Below are 16,745 nucleotides of genomic sequence, written 5' to 3'. Positions count from 1 at the left end.
GAGTAAATATGGGAACTGGGTTCAAATTGTTTTCTTAACTTCGGGGTTCGTGTAAAATCGCTGTCAGATAGTAAAGTTTTAATCATATTATGTAAAAGTCACTTTGATACGTGACTGAGATTGGTGATGAAAAAACACCAATCTCTGTTGTGTTTCATCATATTTGATTGAAACTGTCTGACAGCAACTTTACAGCCACTGCAAGATTTAGAATCTACTTGATTCAGTTTCCATATGAATATATTCTAATTTGTTTTATTATTATCATTATTACGGGGCATCATTAAATAACTGATTCCGGAGTGAAAGATTTTAGCAGCGCGAAGTGGCATTTTTATTCGAACTTAACTCTGAAGGTTCACCTCAAGATTATCTCGCTGATTACTTTTACCTCCGAATTTGAGTTTTCACTACGCGTGGCCGCGTAAGCGGCAGTGTCTTCTGCAAGCATAAGGTATTCTTGTCCAATCGAAGCCCTTTTCAGCGCCATCATGTCGTAACCTGAGAGAGGAGTTGCTGTCAACATAATAAACAGAAACAGTTAAAAATCTTGTGAATGAACGGTACCAAACATTTGTACTGCATAGTTTTTTATTTTTTAATTCAACAGAATAATGATGACCGAGAGCCTCCTATGCTCCCTTTCATACAAATTTTCAATGCCATTGAAAAGAAAAGCTTTCAATAGGTGGAGTTTCCAGAAATCCATTTGCCGCAATCATTCTTTTCGCAAGGAAACTTGTGTTAAAAGAAAATTCCAAAGACTGTTCAGCTGGTTGCTGTGTTTTCTCCTACTTAAAGTCGGAGCCGTGTTTCTGTAACAGTACTGCCGTGCTAAGGAAGAACGCCGTATGAGCCTTCAGTCCTTGCCCCAATCACGAATTTACTTGGGAAATTGTGATTATTTTTCTTCAAATTTTTTTGACAATTTTCTTCACCAATTTTTCTGTGATATCTGAAAATTTCAAGGGAAATATGCATAATTTTCCTCAAAAATACATGTTTTATCCGAAGAAATCAGGCAACTCTCGAACGCTCATACGGCGTTTCTCCTCACCACGGCAGAGTACGTATTGAAGCTAGAGAGTCCCTTTTGTATATTATCAGGGATAAAATATCTTTTAAGGTCAGTGGATTTACCCTTGCCATCGGAGTTGACTTATGAATTCAGACATTAATTGTGATGTGTATTTATGCCAACAGTTGATTTTTTTTATGAGAGCTCTGAATTTTACTTCAATATCATCACGCTTCCAGATTCTCAGTGGAATTGTTCCTTTTCTGTACCGTCGCGATGGTAGTTACTAGTCTACGCGTTGTGCAGCGCATGTACTCATTTTGAAATGTTATTTTTTCCCGGAATAACCATTTTCTATCGTCTGCAGGGAAAAATAAAAGTGGGGTCGGCCGAAGGGTGCCGACGGAAAGGGTTACTCGTCAGGTTATGAACCGCAAATTAACCTCGAGGGAGAAAGCCCTGAAAGTCATAAATACGATCCTCCGTTTCAGAATCCCTGTTTTATTATTTGTCGACGGACAGGTTAGGAAATCGTTGAGATAGGGGGGATGGGCGTGGGTCTTTTACGTTTCCCTTTCTTCCGCGTTGAAATGCTTCACCCAAACTTTTGACGTTTTTCAGACTTCACAACTTTTTTTAAATCTTAGCTAGGCAGATTTTGCATCTACTTAAGAGAGTGAGAAAAACAAGAAAAAATGGTTCACCAACAAAGTGAAAAGTTAAGCATTAAACATCGTGATGTTAGAAGTTGGCGAGTTACCGAAGATCCTAAGGATATCCAAATAACGACGCGTAATTCAACGAATCAATTCGCGCGATCAATTGAATCGGGGAAAATGGATGAAATTGATCCCGTCCATACTTTTTAACACATCGATTCAGTTCTCGATTTGACGAACTTTTTTCACTTGCAACGAAACTTTTTGCGAGGGAAAATTGTGGGTGAGCCCCATTTTCTTCGTTTCCATTCAGTTTTTCAGGTGTAACTGATACTTCGGACCGTGCCGCAATCGTCGTCCTGCCGCCTAACTTCTTTCGAAGTTTCGGGTTTAAACATTTAGAAAACACAGAGCGAGGCTACTTCGCTGTGTCGATTTCCGGCTCAGCGGCAATCGTGGTCTTAAAGGTAATTCGATTTTCGGACGAACTCCTATTTCTCGGGGTTGAAACATACATTTATCTTAAAGTTCTCCCTAAGTACCACTCCTTCAGCGAGGGATAAATTGCTTGAGGGCAGCTTCGGCAGCAGTAATCGATAGTGCCTGCTCATATCGTGGATTAAGTTCAGGTTACTCTCTGTGTATAGAAGTCTGACAGTTTGTTCTTCTTCCATCTTCTTTCTTTCCTCGTCAGTTAAATTTTCAGGGAAAAAGGGCCACACTTCACACCCTATTTCCCCCGTTGGGGTAATACGCCTTCTGTAAAGTACCACTTTTCATCTGAAAATTTCCACAAATGCCATTATTTCCAATTCGGATCCGTATTCTCCTTTCGATCCCATTTTCGATTCGTATGCAGCCCTCTCCATGCTTTCGTTCCTAAGGATATATCCAGCGGTGGCACGTATTCTATCGTCGCTCTCCCAACTCTTAACGTTGAATTCGACTACTTGCCTTCTAACCTCCAGATGACGGGTTTCAGCACCGTACAACCATTGACTTAGAGAGCGGAATAACAGTCTCCTCCTCCTGAATTTTGAATAACACGCAGCATCATGTATTCTTTTACCTAAAATTTGGAATCAATCAACTTGAACTCCTGAGCTGAAGATCGATACGATCAAAGGGCCACACTTCACACATTATTTCCCCCGTTGGGGTAATACGCCTTCTGTAAAGTACCACTTCTCTTCTGAAAATTTCAGCAAATGCCATTTTTTTCAATTCGGGTCCGTATCCTTTCGATCTCATTTTCGATTCGTATGCAGCCCTCTCCATGTATTCGTTCCCAAGGATATATCCAGCTGTGGCACGTATTCTATCGTCGCTCTCCCAACTCTTAACGTTGAACTCGACTACTTGCCTTCTAACCTCCAGATGACGGGATTTCAGCACCGTACAACCATTGACTTAGAGAGCGGAATAAACAGTCTCCTCCTCCTGCATTTTCAATAACACGCAGCATCATGTATTCTTTTACCTGCATTATTATACATTATTATTACATAATTATATTTTTACTGATATTTTAAACCTGGCTTGATTTAATTGAATTACAAAATCAAAATTTTTGACAAACTATTAAAATTATGATAATAGAAGAAATAATTACACCAATTATATTAATAGTACTAATCTATTTAGTTTCCAAAATACATGTATACATTGATAAATAATTAATTACAACAATAATTACAATAATCAATCAACTTAAACTCCTGAGCTGAAGATCGATACGATCCTGCGATTGCTTCCAACTACCTCTGTCTTTGTTGCTCGCTTTCAAATTCTAATTATGTCATCACAGGTAAGTAAGTGATTAGCATAAAGAGATAAATTTCAGCTCACGCGATCATGGATTCTGCGTGTAAAGAGTGCGAAACTCAACTTGGAGATTTTAAAATATTTGCATTAAGAGCGAAATCAACTTATGCAACTACAGATAAATTGCATAAAGAGTGTTAAACTCAACTTATGCACGTACAGATAAATTGTGTAAAGAGCGTAGGACTCAACTTACACGAGTAGAGATTTTGGCATGAAGAGTGTAAAACTCAACTTATGCGCCTACAGATTATTTGTGTAAAGAGCGTAAAACTCAACTTACACGAGTATCGATTTGCGGCTCAGCGGCAATTATTGTGGTCTGAAAAGTAATTCGATTTTCGGACAAACTCCTATTTTCGGGGTTGAAACATACATTTACCTTAAAGTTCTCCCTATGTACTACTCCTTCAGCGAGGGATAAATTGCTTGAGGGCACCTTCGGCCAATAAATTGTGTAAAGAGCGTAGGACTCAACTTACACGAGTAGAGATTTTGGCATAAAGAGTGTAAAACTCAACTTATGCGCCTACAGATTATTTGTGTAAAGAGCGTAAAATTTAACTTACACGAGTGTGTAAAGAGCGTAAAACTCAACTTACACGAGTACAGATTATTTGTGTAAAGAGTGTAAAACTCAAATTACATGAGAACAGACTATGGCATAAAGAGTGTGAAACTCAAGGATGCGATGAGAGATATTTCGTGTAAAGAAGGTGCAATTCAAACCGTACTGGAGTACGGATAAAATTTGCGTCTTAATAGAATGTCAACTCATGCCATTACTGAAAATTTTCGCATAAAATATGTAATGTATTAAAGGAGGGATATTTTACCTAACTATGACGCCAGTGGCACAATAACACACAGTGTATTCGGACTTCACTACAATGTGAGACGACTGAAATATCAAAGGCTCAAGTTAGGTAATTTAAGACGGAATTGTACTAATAATGAATATAAAAAAAGATATTGTAATGAGAAATTGTCAAGAAAAAAACCAGAGTTCCGAGTAAAATTTACTCATTCAAAATTGCTCGTCGAGATTCGTCTACATACGTAAATAACGTTCAAATCATTACGTTAAGTCGGGTTACCCAGCAATAAGCGCAAGACAGAACTCGCACATGCGCGCAAAGTATGCGAAATACATCAAATACTATCTTCAAGACGGAGCCAAAGGGGCACAACCTTCATCTTTCGAGTCTTAATAAGGAATCGGGAAAAGGCAGATGCTGACAATTTTGGTTTGGATTATCCAACCATGCGCGCAAAGTATGCGAATACTTCAAATAATATCTTCAAGACGGAGCCAAAGGGGGCACAACCTTCATCTTTCGAGTCTTAATAAGGAATCGGGAAAAGGCAGATGCTGACAATTTTTTGGTTTCGGATTATCCACACACATGCGCGCAAAGTATGCGAAATACTTCAAATAATATCTTCAAGACGGAGCCAAAGGGGCACAACCTTCTTCTCTCGAGTCTCAAGAAGGAATCGGGAAAAGGCAGATGCTGACCAATTTTTGGTTTCGGAATATCCACGGCAAAAAAACTGATCCACAAGTTTAAGACATCACCACGAGTTCTTTCCTGAGAAGCACGCCTCGGGCCTCTGTTGTTAAATTAACTTTTAAACGAAGCAAAGATCCACTGCTCCTGAAGTTTTCGGGTTATTTACGACCGGATGATAAAAAAAAAATACGCGCTAGGTGCGAGATACAGGGTGTCTCATTTTAATGACGACGATGAGAGACCTTAAAAAAATACCTACAGCTATTTTGTTTCTATTGGAATAGGTAGGGTATAGTTAGTTAGCCCCTTGGAATAACAGCACAGTGGTCTCGCCTCAGGGAGGTAATCCGCATGGCCAGGCCGTTGTAGAAGATCAGTTGGACGTATTCATGCTAAAAGGAACTAGGTGTATAGGATTGGCGTGAAATATAGTTTCTTTTATAGCATAAATACGTTCAATTGATTGAACCCCTCAGGATTGATGCGAAGAGCATTGGCGGATCCAGCAATTTGATCTTCCCTTTATTTTAAGCTATGAAAATGGATCGACTCTTGGAGGGGCCAAGTGCTCCAAGCAAAATCGATTATTTAACATACGTTTAAATGGAGGAAATCCGGTGTTGCCAAATTAATAGATCCGCCTCTGGCGAGGAGATGAGTCCGGCCGAGATCAGAGAAATGGTGGGCCGAGGGATGGCCTGTCTTTCTGGTCCTGAAAAGAAGTTGCCGTAAGGTGTCGGGATGGGAAAATCTTACATCTGACGATTTATCAACGAACATTGCATTATGACTGAGCCGTTATGCACAATCTAGGGTTCAGGCTCATGTCTAATGTCACGTTCCGTTCGGCAGAATCGTCAATATCGACACTCCCGTCATTTTGTCCACGGCCCCCGGTGGATCGAGTTAGTATAGGAGAGGGATTTCAAGTCCTTAACGGTTGTCACCATTTCTGTGAAGCACTCTGTAAAATTTGAAAGAAGAAGCTTCGGATCGGTAACCGTTAATGATTTCTCAATCGGTCAGTCTGGAGCCTAAAACCAAAGCTCGGACGACCGAGGCCTGGAAGTTGCTGACTGTGGCGTGGCGTGCTTTGCGATATATCGATTGACCCACCATTTAATCCTATGGAAAAGGATCGATAAATGGGGCGTTTGCAATGAACACCTCAATAATCGATTCTTTACCACAGCTTCAAATGGAGAAAATATCGAAATTGATCAATCGCGCCTCGCCACTATCGCTGACGAGGAAGGCGCTCCGTAAATCTAATTTACAGGTAGGATTCTTACAAGACGACTGTCCAGGCGCATTAATGTAAACGAGAAAATAAATTATCTCGCCAGTTCATACATTCAACATGAATGTTAAGTATAAATTAGGTTTTTCGTGAATTGACAAATACCCGTGAGGAAGCCATCAATGCCTGCGGGCCGGCCAGGACTGCGCGAGGCAAGGAAACCCTAAATTATTACGGCGATAAATTCATTTTTTACTGCCCCGCGGTTTCGAGACACGTACTGCCGTGCTAAGGAATAACGCCGTATGAGCCTTCAGACGTTGTCAAGTTTCCTCCGATAAAACCGAATTTACTGGGAGAATCATGAATATTTTTCCTCGAATTGTTCGGTCAGTTTTGTTCACGATTTAATATGCAATATCTGAAAATTTCAAGGAAAAATATGCATAAATATCCACGAAAATACATTTTTTATTCGGGAAAATGTGGCAACTCTCGAATGTTCTTACAGCGTTTTTTCTTAGCATGGCAGCGTAGCCTCGCGGTGGGAGGGGTTGTAGGTTAGGGTGGGAGGGTGGGGTTGTAATAATCAGAAGCCATGCGGGGTGAAGGCAAGTTTAGGATGTTTTTGCCACATGGTGGAAATAACACAATCAAAGATTATCTACATGATGTTTTCAAAACATTAAATTAGTGATTTTAAGAAAAGCCAGTAATCTCATCAAATTACGAGATTAAGGTGATTCGATAGACGCCATATTTCGTGCCAAAACGATCGTCCGATATATCGCATCGACTGGTTCCATTTTTTTAGCTACTCGTCTTTTTCCCCGAATTTTGAGATCGCAATATTCTGTTGTCAGGAGACTAAACAATTTACTTACCAATTTTGACCAACAAATTCAACGTAATTTAGGCGTGGTATTTTTTAGAGAGAAAATACCGCATTCTAGTGCAATTTCAATATCAGTATCGAATGAGATGTTTTCCCTCTGAATAAACCAAGCCTTTATCACGTTGAATTTGTTTGTCATAATTGGTAAGTGAATTGTTTAGTCTCCTGACAACAGAGTTGCGATCTCAAAATTCGAGAAAAATGACGAGAAAAAGTGGAACCGATCAATGCTATATCGCATGTCGTTCTGACACAGAATGTAGTGAATCACCTTAATCACGAGCTTGTCTGATACGAAGGAGACAGAAAAGTAGTATCATTTCCACGAGATTTTGTAACCATGGCGACGGCTTGTCGCCGTACTGAAATTTCAACAACAAATACTGTGTCTGTAGATTGTTGTTATTTCACTCAATAAAAAAAAAAAAAAAAAAAAAAAAAAAAAAAAAAAAAAAAAAAACTTGCGCCGTGCAGCCTGAGACGAATCTTTCTCCAAATTTCAAAAACATTTTACGATTCCTCGCGAATTTTATCCTCTCATTTCTCATCAAAGATCAGGGAGGCTCCAAAGTAGGCGCATACCATTGCGTTTCTCGCGGTTGAATTTTCCGAGAGCTTGAATCCCGAAGGTATGTCTCGGGGAAGTGCCGGTAACAATCAAGGGTTTTTATGGACGGTCACATTTTTCTTCGAGGGTTCCCTGTCACGGGGGTGGCGGGAAATTGCGTCCTTTATGAATAAAATTCCTGAAATACCGCCAAGAAACGCAAGGATGTCTGCCTGCATATCGTCTCGTCTCAGATTGCAGTTTTTGATATCTTTTTGTTGAAAAACGTTCAGCGAAAAGGTAAATTTTTTTTGGCGGACACCTTATCATTGTCGGTCCTACCTCTATTTAGGCACCTACGTATGGATCAATTGGAGTCACTATCAATGAAGAACTCGCAATTTTTTTATTGCTTCACCTGAGAGTCCTTGTAGAGCTGATTTCTCAATATTATTACGATTTGTTTCTGATATGGGACAAAGTATAGTTCTAGATTTGAAAGGGAGAAATTGCACCGCTTGTTGACGTCATCTGATGGCATATTCCATTTAAACACATGTTTTTCAGTAGATAAGATCATTTTGTCTCCTTCAGTTTATGGAGTAAGGGTATCTTCGTGTTCAGTTCAATCAGTAGTTTACGCTCAAATTTCAGATGTGTGCAAATTCTTCAGTGAGTTCATAACAGCGAAATGAATGGGAAAAGTTCATTTTAAATTCGACCCCACTTTGCCTAAGTTGAAAAAAAAAAGAATGTGAACGTCAGTTTTCTAGTAGCTCCAAAGCAGGGTTGGTGCAATCCTTGCGTGCAAGCTTACATAGAGGTGACTCCACGAAGTGCTGTAGATGGAGGCCATCAAGAATTTGCATGCCCGATAAGTCACAACTGCTGCTGTGTAATTTCCGAGAGTGCAGGCTACTTTGCCGTGCCGAGAAAGAACGCCTGTAAAATCATTCGAATGTTGCCTAATTGCGCCAGTGAAACATTTATTATCCAGAAAACATGAAGAAATATTTTATCGACATTTTACAGCACTGCAAGTATACGGCGAGTGATCATTCACTGGAAAAAAAAAAAAACACATTGGATCTGGAGTCCAGACTCTAAAAAACATCGACAAGAAAAAGTACTTTTGATTCAATCAGAATCTAGCTTAAATCAAGAACCAAGCCTCTTAATTTAAGCGCATTTCGTTTTGATTCAAGCTTAAATCTGATTGAATCATGAGTAATTTTTCTTGTCAATGTTTTCAAGAGTCTGGCCTCTAAATCCAATGTGTTTTTTTTCCCCAGTGGTCCTGTAATTATATACGTTTTGATCTTGCGCACACTGAAGATAATTTTGCTTGACCCAAGCATGATGATTCTTGAATTTGCCGCCAATGGAGTCTGTCTTCATTTAAGTTGGTTTTTTTATAATGGAATATCGAGATAGTTTTGAAACGATTTAAAATTGTAAACTTGACGATACATTTTTCACTGTGAAAATCACTATCGCAGGTCCTTAGAATTAAGAGAAACAAATGTGCAACCAAAAATTAGTCGACTAAACACAGTGCGTTCAGCAGCGGTCGTCGGCGTGAAACTCATAGCGCCTACAAAACTGTCGGAATACTTCACGCATTGCGCCAAACAAAATTTAAGTCCAATTGTAGTAACAAAATCACGATCTTTAGGCTCTGTGCTCGCCGAGTAACAATTGTTTTTTCCAAAATTATTTCGGCTACCTTGTTTTTTTATCACATAGAACCATTTAAGACCGTGCAACATTTGGTTTGGTCGTTTTAAAGAAATAAGTCCCACCCTACCCTAGGGTATATCTACTAAAACCAGCTGGACGGTTGTGCCGCTAACCACTACATTACGGCATAGCGCATTGATAGCGCACGTAGCTTGTCATATGCAACAATTTGCAGCGTACTTTCGACACATGCGTTTACTCCTAATTTCGAATTTTTTTGTGGGCGTTCGGAGGAGTTAATAGGCGTGCGGAGTCAATACGAGGGTACATATTCCTGTTAAGGGGCATGCAAACTGAAAAAAAGCAACCATTTCTTGACAAGTAAGGTAAGGATTGAAAAAGAGAACCAATAAGCTATTTGTACATTTTAACTATGTTTATTTAAGGTATTAATTCGTGCCGAAGCTTTTCAAGTTGAAACTTTGTTACCCAAAATATTGCTGTCTGATGAAACACGAACTTTCTGAACAATGTGTGCTTACTTTCGTTGGAAAATTTCACTAATTGTCCTCCTAATCTCAGTGTCGTATTCATGACAACAATTACGCAGAAAGTAATCAAAATTATCCTTGAAATCACGTATTTTATCCGAAGAAGTTAGGCAACCTCTCTAAGGTCGATACGGCGTTTTTCCTTGGCGTATCGGTATTCGCAACGGATGGATCGCGGTAGATTTACATTCTATTGTTGCCGCCTCTTTGTTGCCCGCGCGTTTATCCCTCTCTCGCCTTCGGATTCGCGACCCAAAGCGAAAAGTTGGAAGAGCATCGGCCCTTCAAGCAGCTGCAAGGCACTTATCCTTTTCGTAGCCAGTATGCATTGCCAAATTTCCCTCGACAAATCACGAATTTTCTGAAAAATTTGTGAATACTCGTATTTCTCCGGTGGTTTTTCCAAGGACTCTGTCTGTGATTTGATGTGTAAATCCTGTAAATTTCAAGAAAATTTACTCATCGCATTTTCTTAAACATTTTCCGATACATAATTTGGCATCAGGGAAATTTGTGAATATTTCTCTTCCTATTTTCCATGGAATTCGTCATCAATTTGTTTTAAAAATTCATAAAATTTCAAGGGTTACTCATGACACTTCCTCAACAATTACTACTCTCTGAGAGCAAACATTTTAATTTGGCAACATTTGTAATGTCATATAGCGTTTTTACTTACCACAACAGTATCCAGCAGAGCGTTATGCTGGGATTTGTTCCACCATGGAAAAAAGCGAATTATTGGAAAGTTCAATTTTTAGAGAAATTTGTGGGTGATCGAGAAAACTGAGGTCATTAGCGGCTTAGACGACAGGAGATATCAAATTTCACTCCCTCCGACACCGCATCTATCACATCGTAGTTTCCCATTCTCTCGCGAATGAGTGTAACTAACTATGTTGCCGCATCTCCCCTCGAAAATCGTAATTTCATCAGGAGAATCTTGGTCTTTATTAATTTTGTGAAAGAAAAACAATTTTCAAAAAAACGTTCGACAAAAAGTACAGGTAAGTTCATTTTCGCAAATTATTGAATCTTCTGAGTCAACTTCGTAGGCTTGGAATGGACTTACGTTCCTTCCTACGAGAGACTGCGAAATGATCCGCATTCGATTCCGAACTTTCAGCAAAGAAACACGTTGCCACTTTATAGTGTCTTAATCAAGAATTTTCTGATCGATCCATTCCCATTACACCAAAGCCGCCTCTAACTAGGCATCCGCGCGACGGAATTTTAATCCGGATGACTTGAGAGGATACCCGGCGATCCGGTTTCTCACATGACTCTAATTAGTGTCGTGGCAGTCGTTTCCTTTTTTTGCGGGCGACCAGTCTAATAAATCAAAATTCCCGCGCTTATCCTGGCTGCCGCCGTTCCATTGTCGCTTTTTTCGTTGTGAACTTGGATACTTTCGTCATGTCAATACTCACCAGTTGGCAAGCATGGCACTCTCAAATGCAGTGTTATTATGTCAGTATACCGGCATCAGCAACTTAGCTCATTGACGAAGAATTTTTATTTTAATGAATTGGGGTCTCTGTTCGAGACGCTTGGCGCCATACGGTACCGTTACATGAAGTCTGGTGTGCCTGCCAGAATGGATATACGGGCTACCAAATCGGCATGTAAAGCAAATACGAAGCCTGCTTTTTACACAGTGATGCACAACGATTTAGAAAATGTAGATTATTGCCAGTGGCGTGGCGTAAATTGCGATGTATCGATTTTTCTGCCATTTAAACCTATGGTACAGAATCGATTATTAAGGTGTTCGCTGCGAATACCCTGTTTATCGATCCTTTTCAATAGGTTTAAATTGCTTAACAATCGATATATCGCAAAGCACGCAACGCCACTGATGGTGGCGACCTTTGAAAAAACGCGACACACAAGGAGCGGTCGTTCGATAGGCGGGCGGGGAGTGGAAATGGCCAATTGCTATTTTCTTCATAACCTCAAATACATGGGATCTTACGGGAGTTTTTACAATAAACCAGCTGCCTCAGCTCGCTACGCTCGCTTGCTTCGCTAGCCGGGAGCTTCGCCCCATGGACCCCCTCCCCCCAGGATAGAGAATTGGTTCAAAATAAAAGTAGTATATATAAATATTAGACTAAATTGAATGTAGTAAATTAAAAAAGAATCTTACCAAGAGGTCTTTCTTCTCAAAACTAAAATAGGAAGACGTATAAACACATAGTTGATTTTAAGATTCTAAAAAAAATATAAAAATAATTACCATTAGAATGACACAGTTCGCGTGCCTCTTCAAGAGCGGAGGAATCAAACAACGCTTTGGGAATCGGATAACCAAAAATATCGTACATGGACTTCATCAGCTCAACAATTTCTAATATCATGGTGAAAGTATGCCACTCAAGTGGCCCATCGGCAAACCTGCTTGGATCCATCTTGACGACATGTTCATAGAGATCGCTAGCTTGGGAGATCAAAAAGTCGAGACGCCTTACAGATTCGTTTGTGAAATCTTCAGGGGATTCTGAAAAAATAGAATTTAAGGAATTAAACGGGGGCTTCAAAATTATTAAAGAAAGCGGACATGATAGTTGAAACTACTCCTGGAGGGCTTCCTTGAATACGATGATATTTGTACGCCTGCCATTAGGGACAATTTCAACTTTTACTTTTTCATGAGACGTAGCCCTCGAGAGTGCAACGTAAAGTTGTCCATGCATGAATGAATGCAGGCTGTGGCATGTAAATGCCAACACGATCTAATTTTTGACCCTGGGCTTTACTGATGGTCATACAAAAGGCAATGCGTACGGGGAATTGACGCCGCTCAAATAATAATAATAATATATTTTTATTTGTAAATGCACATTTTTCAACAGCGAGAACAAATATGTCAGGGTTAGTGAGGATATAAGAAAGAAAAAAAAAAGAAAGAAGGAAAGGAGAATACAGATTTTTTTAAAAAAGGGCTTATGCTAAATACTTCGCTTCACTATAGAAACATTTGGCAACAAATGAATTTTTTAACGCATTCAGAAAATTCGAGTCCCTGTATTTGGTTTTTAGGGCCGAGGGGAGCTTTTCAAATAATATTTGGCCGCGCCTTAGCGAGTGGCTGTTCCTGGTGGCATTTGTCATAACATGGAATCTAGTGTTTATTTTACTGAGAGCCATAGGAGCTAAAGAGGTTTCAACCATAAAATTCGGGAAATATGAAATTCCCGAAAAAGGGAGCGCCGAGTCAGCTCCAATGAACGATCTCCAATTATGAAGTGTTTGTAAAACTCCCCATTCGGACACTATTTCCTCGACTGTTTGTAATCTGATGTCCAGATGACTATTCTGATGCTCATACAAACAGTTAGAAATAGAACGAAACAAACAATTGCCGTCCTCCTCCGTATGGATGCGCAACATGGTAGAAATTTCGAAATTATGAAAATAAGCTAAGAAAAGAAAATAATTGTTAAAGAGATGTTAAGAATACGCGAGAAAATGTAAATTTTTAACCAAAACTGATCAGTCTCTCCGTGGACAAAACCATGGCAGTCTGGAAAAAGGTTGTTAGGTTGAAGGAAACAATTAATAAAGAATTAAAATAATACCGTACACACTTTCAACACTGGATAGTTACAATTTCATGTTGTATGCGTGGTTACCAACACAAACTTTAAACGATTATATTAGGAGGAAAACACAAACACAAAATTTTTAGACTTGACACGGTTGGATGAATTTGGCTTTCTCGGGTGCTTTTCCACGGAAGTTCGTCACTTGTTAAAAATATTTATCGATTTTACGATGGATTTTTACTTCCGCCTTAGGTTTATATTCCTTGAATCCTTATCGAGCTGGATTTGAAATCAGAGCAAATAAAAAATCGAAAGTCGGTTGAAGCATCACGTGATACCTGGTCACTATATAGCAAGGTATGGCTGTATGAATGCCGTTGATGTGTGAATTTTTATCCGCTTCTGCATGCAACGTCATAAAGATGTTATCGTTGGCACTCCCACAAATTATGTTGCACGGCACATTAACTTATCATTTCTCTTAGTGTTCCCCAGTGTCGAGTTGTAAAATTAATTTTCTACAAAAGAGTGCTCGTAACTTTTTAAGTGCCACCTATTTTTTCATCTAATATTTATCAACGTTGAACACCAAGTTCATAGAATCAAGTCAATAGTTCAATCTGCAATATTTTTTCCTCCTTTCATCATTTTGACACCTACACTATTTTTCAATTTAGTGCCTAGGTGAATTTTCTTTAATAGATTTACTGGATATTTTGCAATCGGGAGCTGAAATTTCTAACTCAATTTATGTTCCATTATTTTCCCTTCGCACGTAAGTCTTTTTACAGATTTTTCATTTTCTGTAAACTTACAATTGAAGGATTTACATAGACATTTACAGGCTGCCTTAGTCTCTGCTAATTGATTCGCATTTAGCCAAAAGGAACTAGCGCAATTACAGTGTTGTAATACTGTTTGCTATATTACTTTCTTTATGTAAAAAAAAAAAAAAATCATTTAACCTTTTCCATGTGTGTTTAAATTGCGGATCAATCGATTCATTGCAAAGCGCGCTACACCACTAATCGACACGCGTATGTAATCAAAGCGTCCATTGACTGTATAGTTTCGACGTCGAGGCGGTTTTCGAGCCCGGGCCCGATTATCGATATCCTTCCATTCGAAGCTACGATGAAGGATATATCATTAAGGTGTTCGTCGCAAATGCTTTGCTTATCAATCCTTTTCCATAAGTTTGAACGGCAGATCAATCCATCTATCGCAAAGACACGCGTGTGATAGATCGTTTTCGATAGTGGTTCGATGTATCGTTTGGTTCAAAACAATAGAACATAACCTCACACAAAACTTTCAGGATTTAAGGCGGAAAAGCTGTAAATGAGAAAATTCCTAACTATTTTACCTTGCGATGCCATTTAGTACTCATAAGAATAAAAAATCTATCAGAAAAACCCCGTTTCCATAGATTACTCGATTGACTTTTGAGGCTATGTTTACATGTTGAACCAATCGATATCGATGCAATCTCACCTACTTGATGTATCGAAAACGATGTATAGCAACGCGCCCATTGACCGGAGCTTCAAGGCGGTTCCGACGGAAAATCGAAAATCATATTGGCCGCGGCCGAGTGCGAGCGGGGCCGGGGCGAGATAAAAATATTTATCAGGCAGCACATTAATTATGGGCGAGTCGGGGCTGGAAAAAGTCCATAAATTAGGGCTCCGACAGAGTCGACAGCGACGCGGAGAGAGGCTCGGAGGTGCATAAAATAGAATGGCGGCCGGGGTCGCCGTGGCAGCAGTGGGGAGGCGGAGAATAATATAAAGGGCATTGAATTGGAAATAAGACGCGATATCACTAGAGACACTCGCGGCCCCTGCGACGCCAGCTTCCACTAGAAAGGGCCCTTTTTCGGGTCCATCTAGGGGTTGCCTAGGCTCTCCACTCTACTCAGGAAGATCGCCGTAGAATCGACCAGGCATTGGCAAATTTCCTCCGCCATATTACGAATCTCCAGGGCATCATCTCACATTGTGAATTACCTTTTTCCGTGATTCTCAATTATTTTTAGTATTTGTTTATAAGAAAGTTCTCTACAAGTAGAAAAAAAACAGAGAACAGATAACAGAGGCGTAAAAAACAACAAAATATAAAACCTGGGACAAATTCGGAGTGGTTTCAACCCCCTCCTCGACCAGAGAACTATAATTCATTAAAAAACAATATCTAGACCCTCATTTCGTGATATCAAAGGGGTTGTACCGCAACTTGTTATCACGAAATGGGGGTCTAGGTATTATGAATTTTTAAATTTTTATAAAGTTTTTTTTTCCTGGTCGAGGAAGGGGTTGATATCTTCCCCAAAACGTCCCAGGCTTTATGTTTCGTTGCTTATTAGCCTTGGTTACCCGTTCTCTTGTGTTTTTCACTTGAATTATTCAGGCTATTTTCTTGTAATTTGTTGTTATCTACATGTTAAGTTCCTGCACTTCTAGGTGGTAGCTAATTGGATTACATTTTGCAATAAGGAACCATCATCTTTGGCTTTTCCATGAAAGCACCTTTATACATATGGATGCCAGTGGCATATGAGGCCTTATATGTAACAATGGCGGATGTGAAAAAGTAGCTTTTCGAAACACACTTAAAAAACTGTTTTGTTCTCACAAAAATTTAATATGTTTGGCTCTGGCATAATGTACAGATCTCGAAGATCACATCTCAAGTATTTTCTCAAAATTTTCTTGATGTCAAAACAGTTTTTTGAATGTGTTTCGAAAAGGTAATTTTTCACATCCGCCATTGTTACCTATACGGCCTCATATGTTGTTTCTAAAATGAACCAGTATTAGCGGTTCCTTACTGCAAAATACGGTCAAATTGAAGAGTTCTGTCGCTTCTAGTTCCTGGGCAATCATCTTTTGTCTCTGGCCAACCTGGCCATGGATCTTTCACGGTCGGTTTGACAACGTGGCGGCCCGAACAGCATCTTGTGACAGGACTTCCTGACGGGTCGGGTCGGGGCCATCCTCTGGGAGAATCCCCCATCCCTCCTTGCCTAAAAATACCGGCTACTCGACGACGAAGGAAAATAAATAAGTTACTTCGGAGGGCGCGCTAGACGAGAACAAAACACAAGCTCAGGGCGAAGGCGCGCGTTCGCCGCTTGTGTCTCCCGGCGCAAAGGAACTATGTCCAGCCAGGCCGACTGCTCGAGTTTTTACGGCCGGAGTGTGCCCGAGTGTCTGCCGAGATGGATGTGCCGGCCGTAATATCGCCGATTGAAGGGAATTACCATAAAA

The 16,745-nt window shown here is 39.8% G+C and overlaps 2 protein-coding genes across 2 annotated transcripts in view; one reads left to right on the top strand and one right to left on the bottom strand.

The window, feature by feature from the left end:
• The window catches only part of LOC109038002 (Homeobox protein abdominal B), a 221,080-nt gene that overhangs the window by 52,496 nt on the left and 151,839 nt on the right, over positions 1 to 16,745 (top strand). The window lies entirely within an intron of this gene.
• Positions 267 to 16,022, bottom strand: LOC140225267 (uncharacterized). Its single transcript, XM_072303542.1, has 2 exons — positions 12,168 to 16,022; positions 267 to 516 (listed from the first exon to the last, which is right to left on the bottom strand). Exons 1-2 carry the CDS (start codon positions 12,337 to 12,339, stop codon positions 359 to 361), a joined length of 330 nt encoding a protein of 109 aa, XP_072159643.1. The 5' UTR covers positions 12,340 to 16,022; the 3' UTR covers positions 267 to 358.

Source organism: Bemisia tabaci, chromosome 8 (genome assembly GCF_918797505.1).
Source record: "Bemisia tabaci chromosome 8, PGI_BMITA_v3".
Lineage (NCBI taxonomy): Eukaryota > Metazoa > Arthropoda > Insecta > Hemiptera > Aleyrodidae > Bemisia > Bemisia tabaci.
Note: the sequence above shows the minus strand (reverse complement) of the source record. Positions and strands in the feature narration are given on the sequence as shown.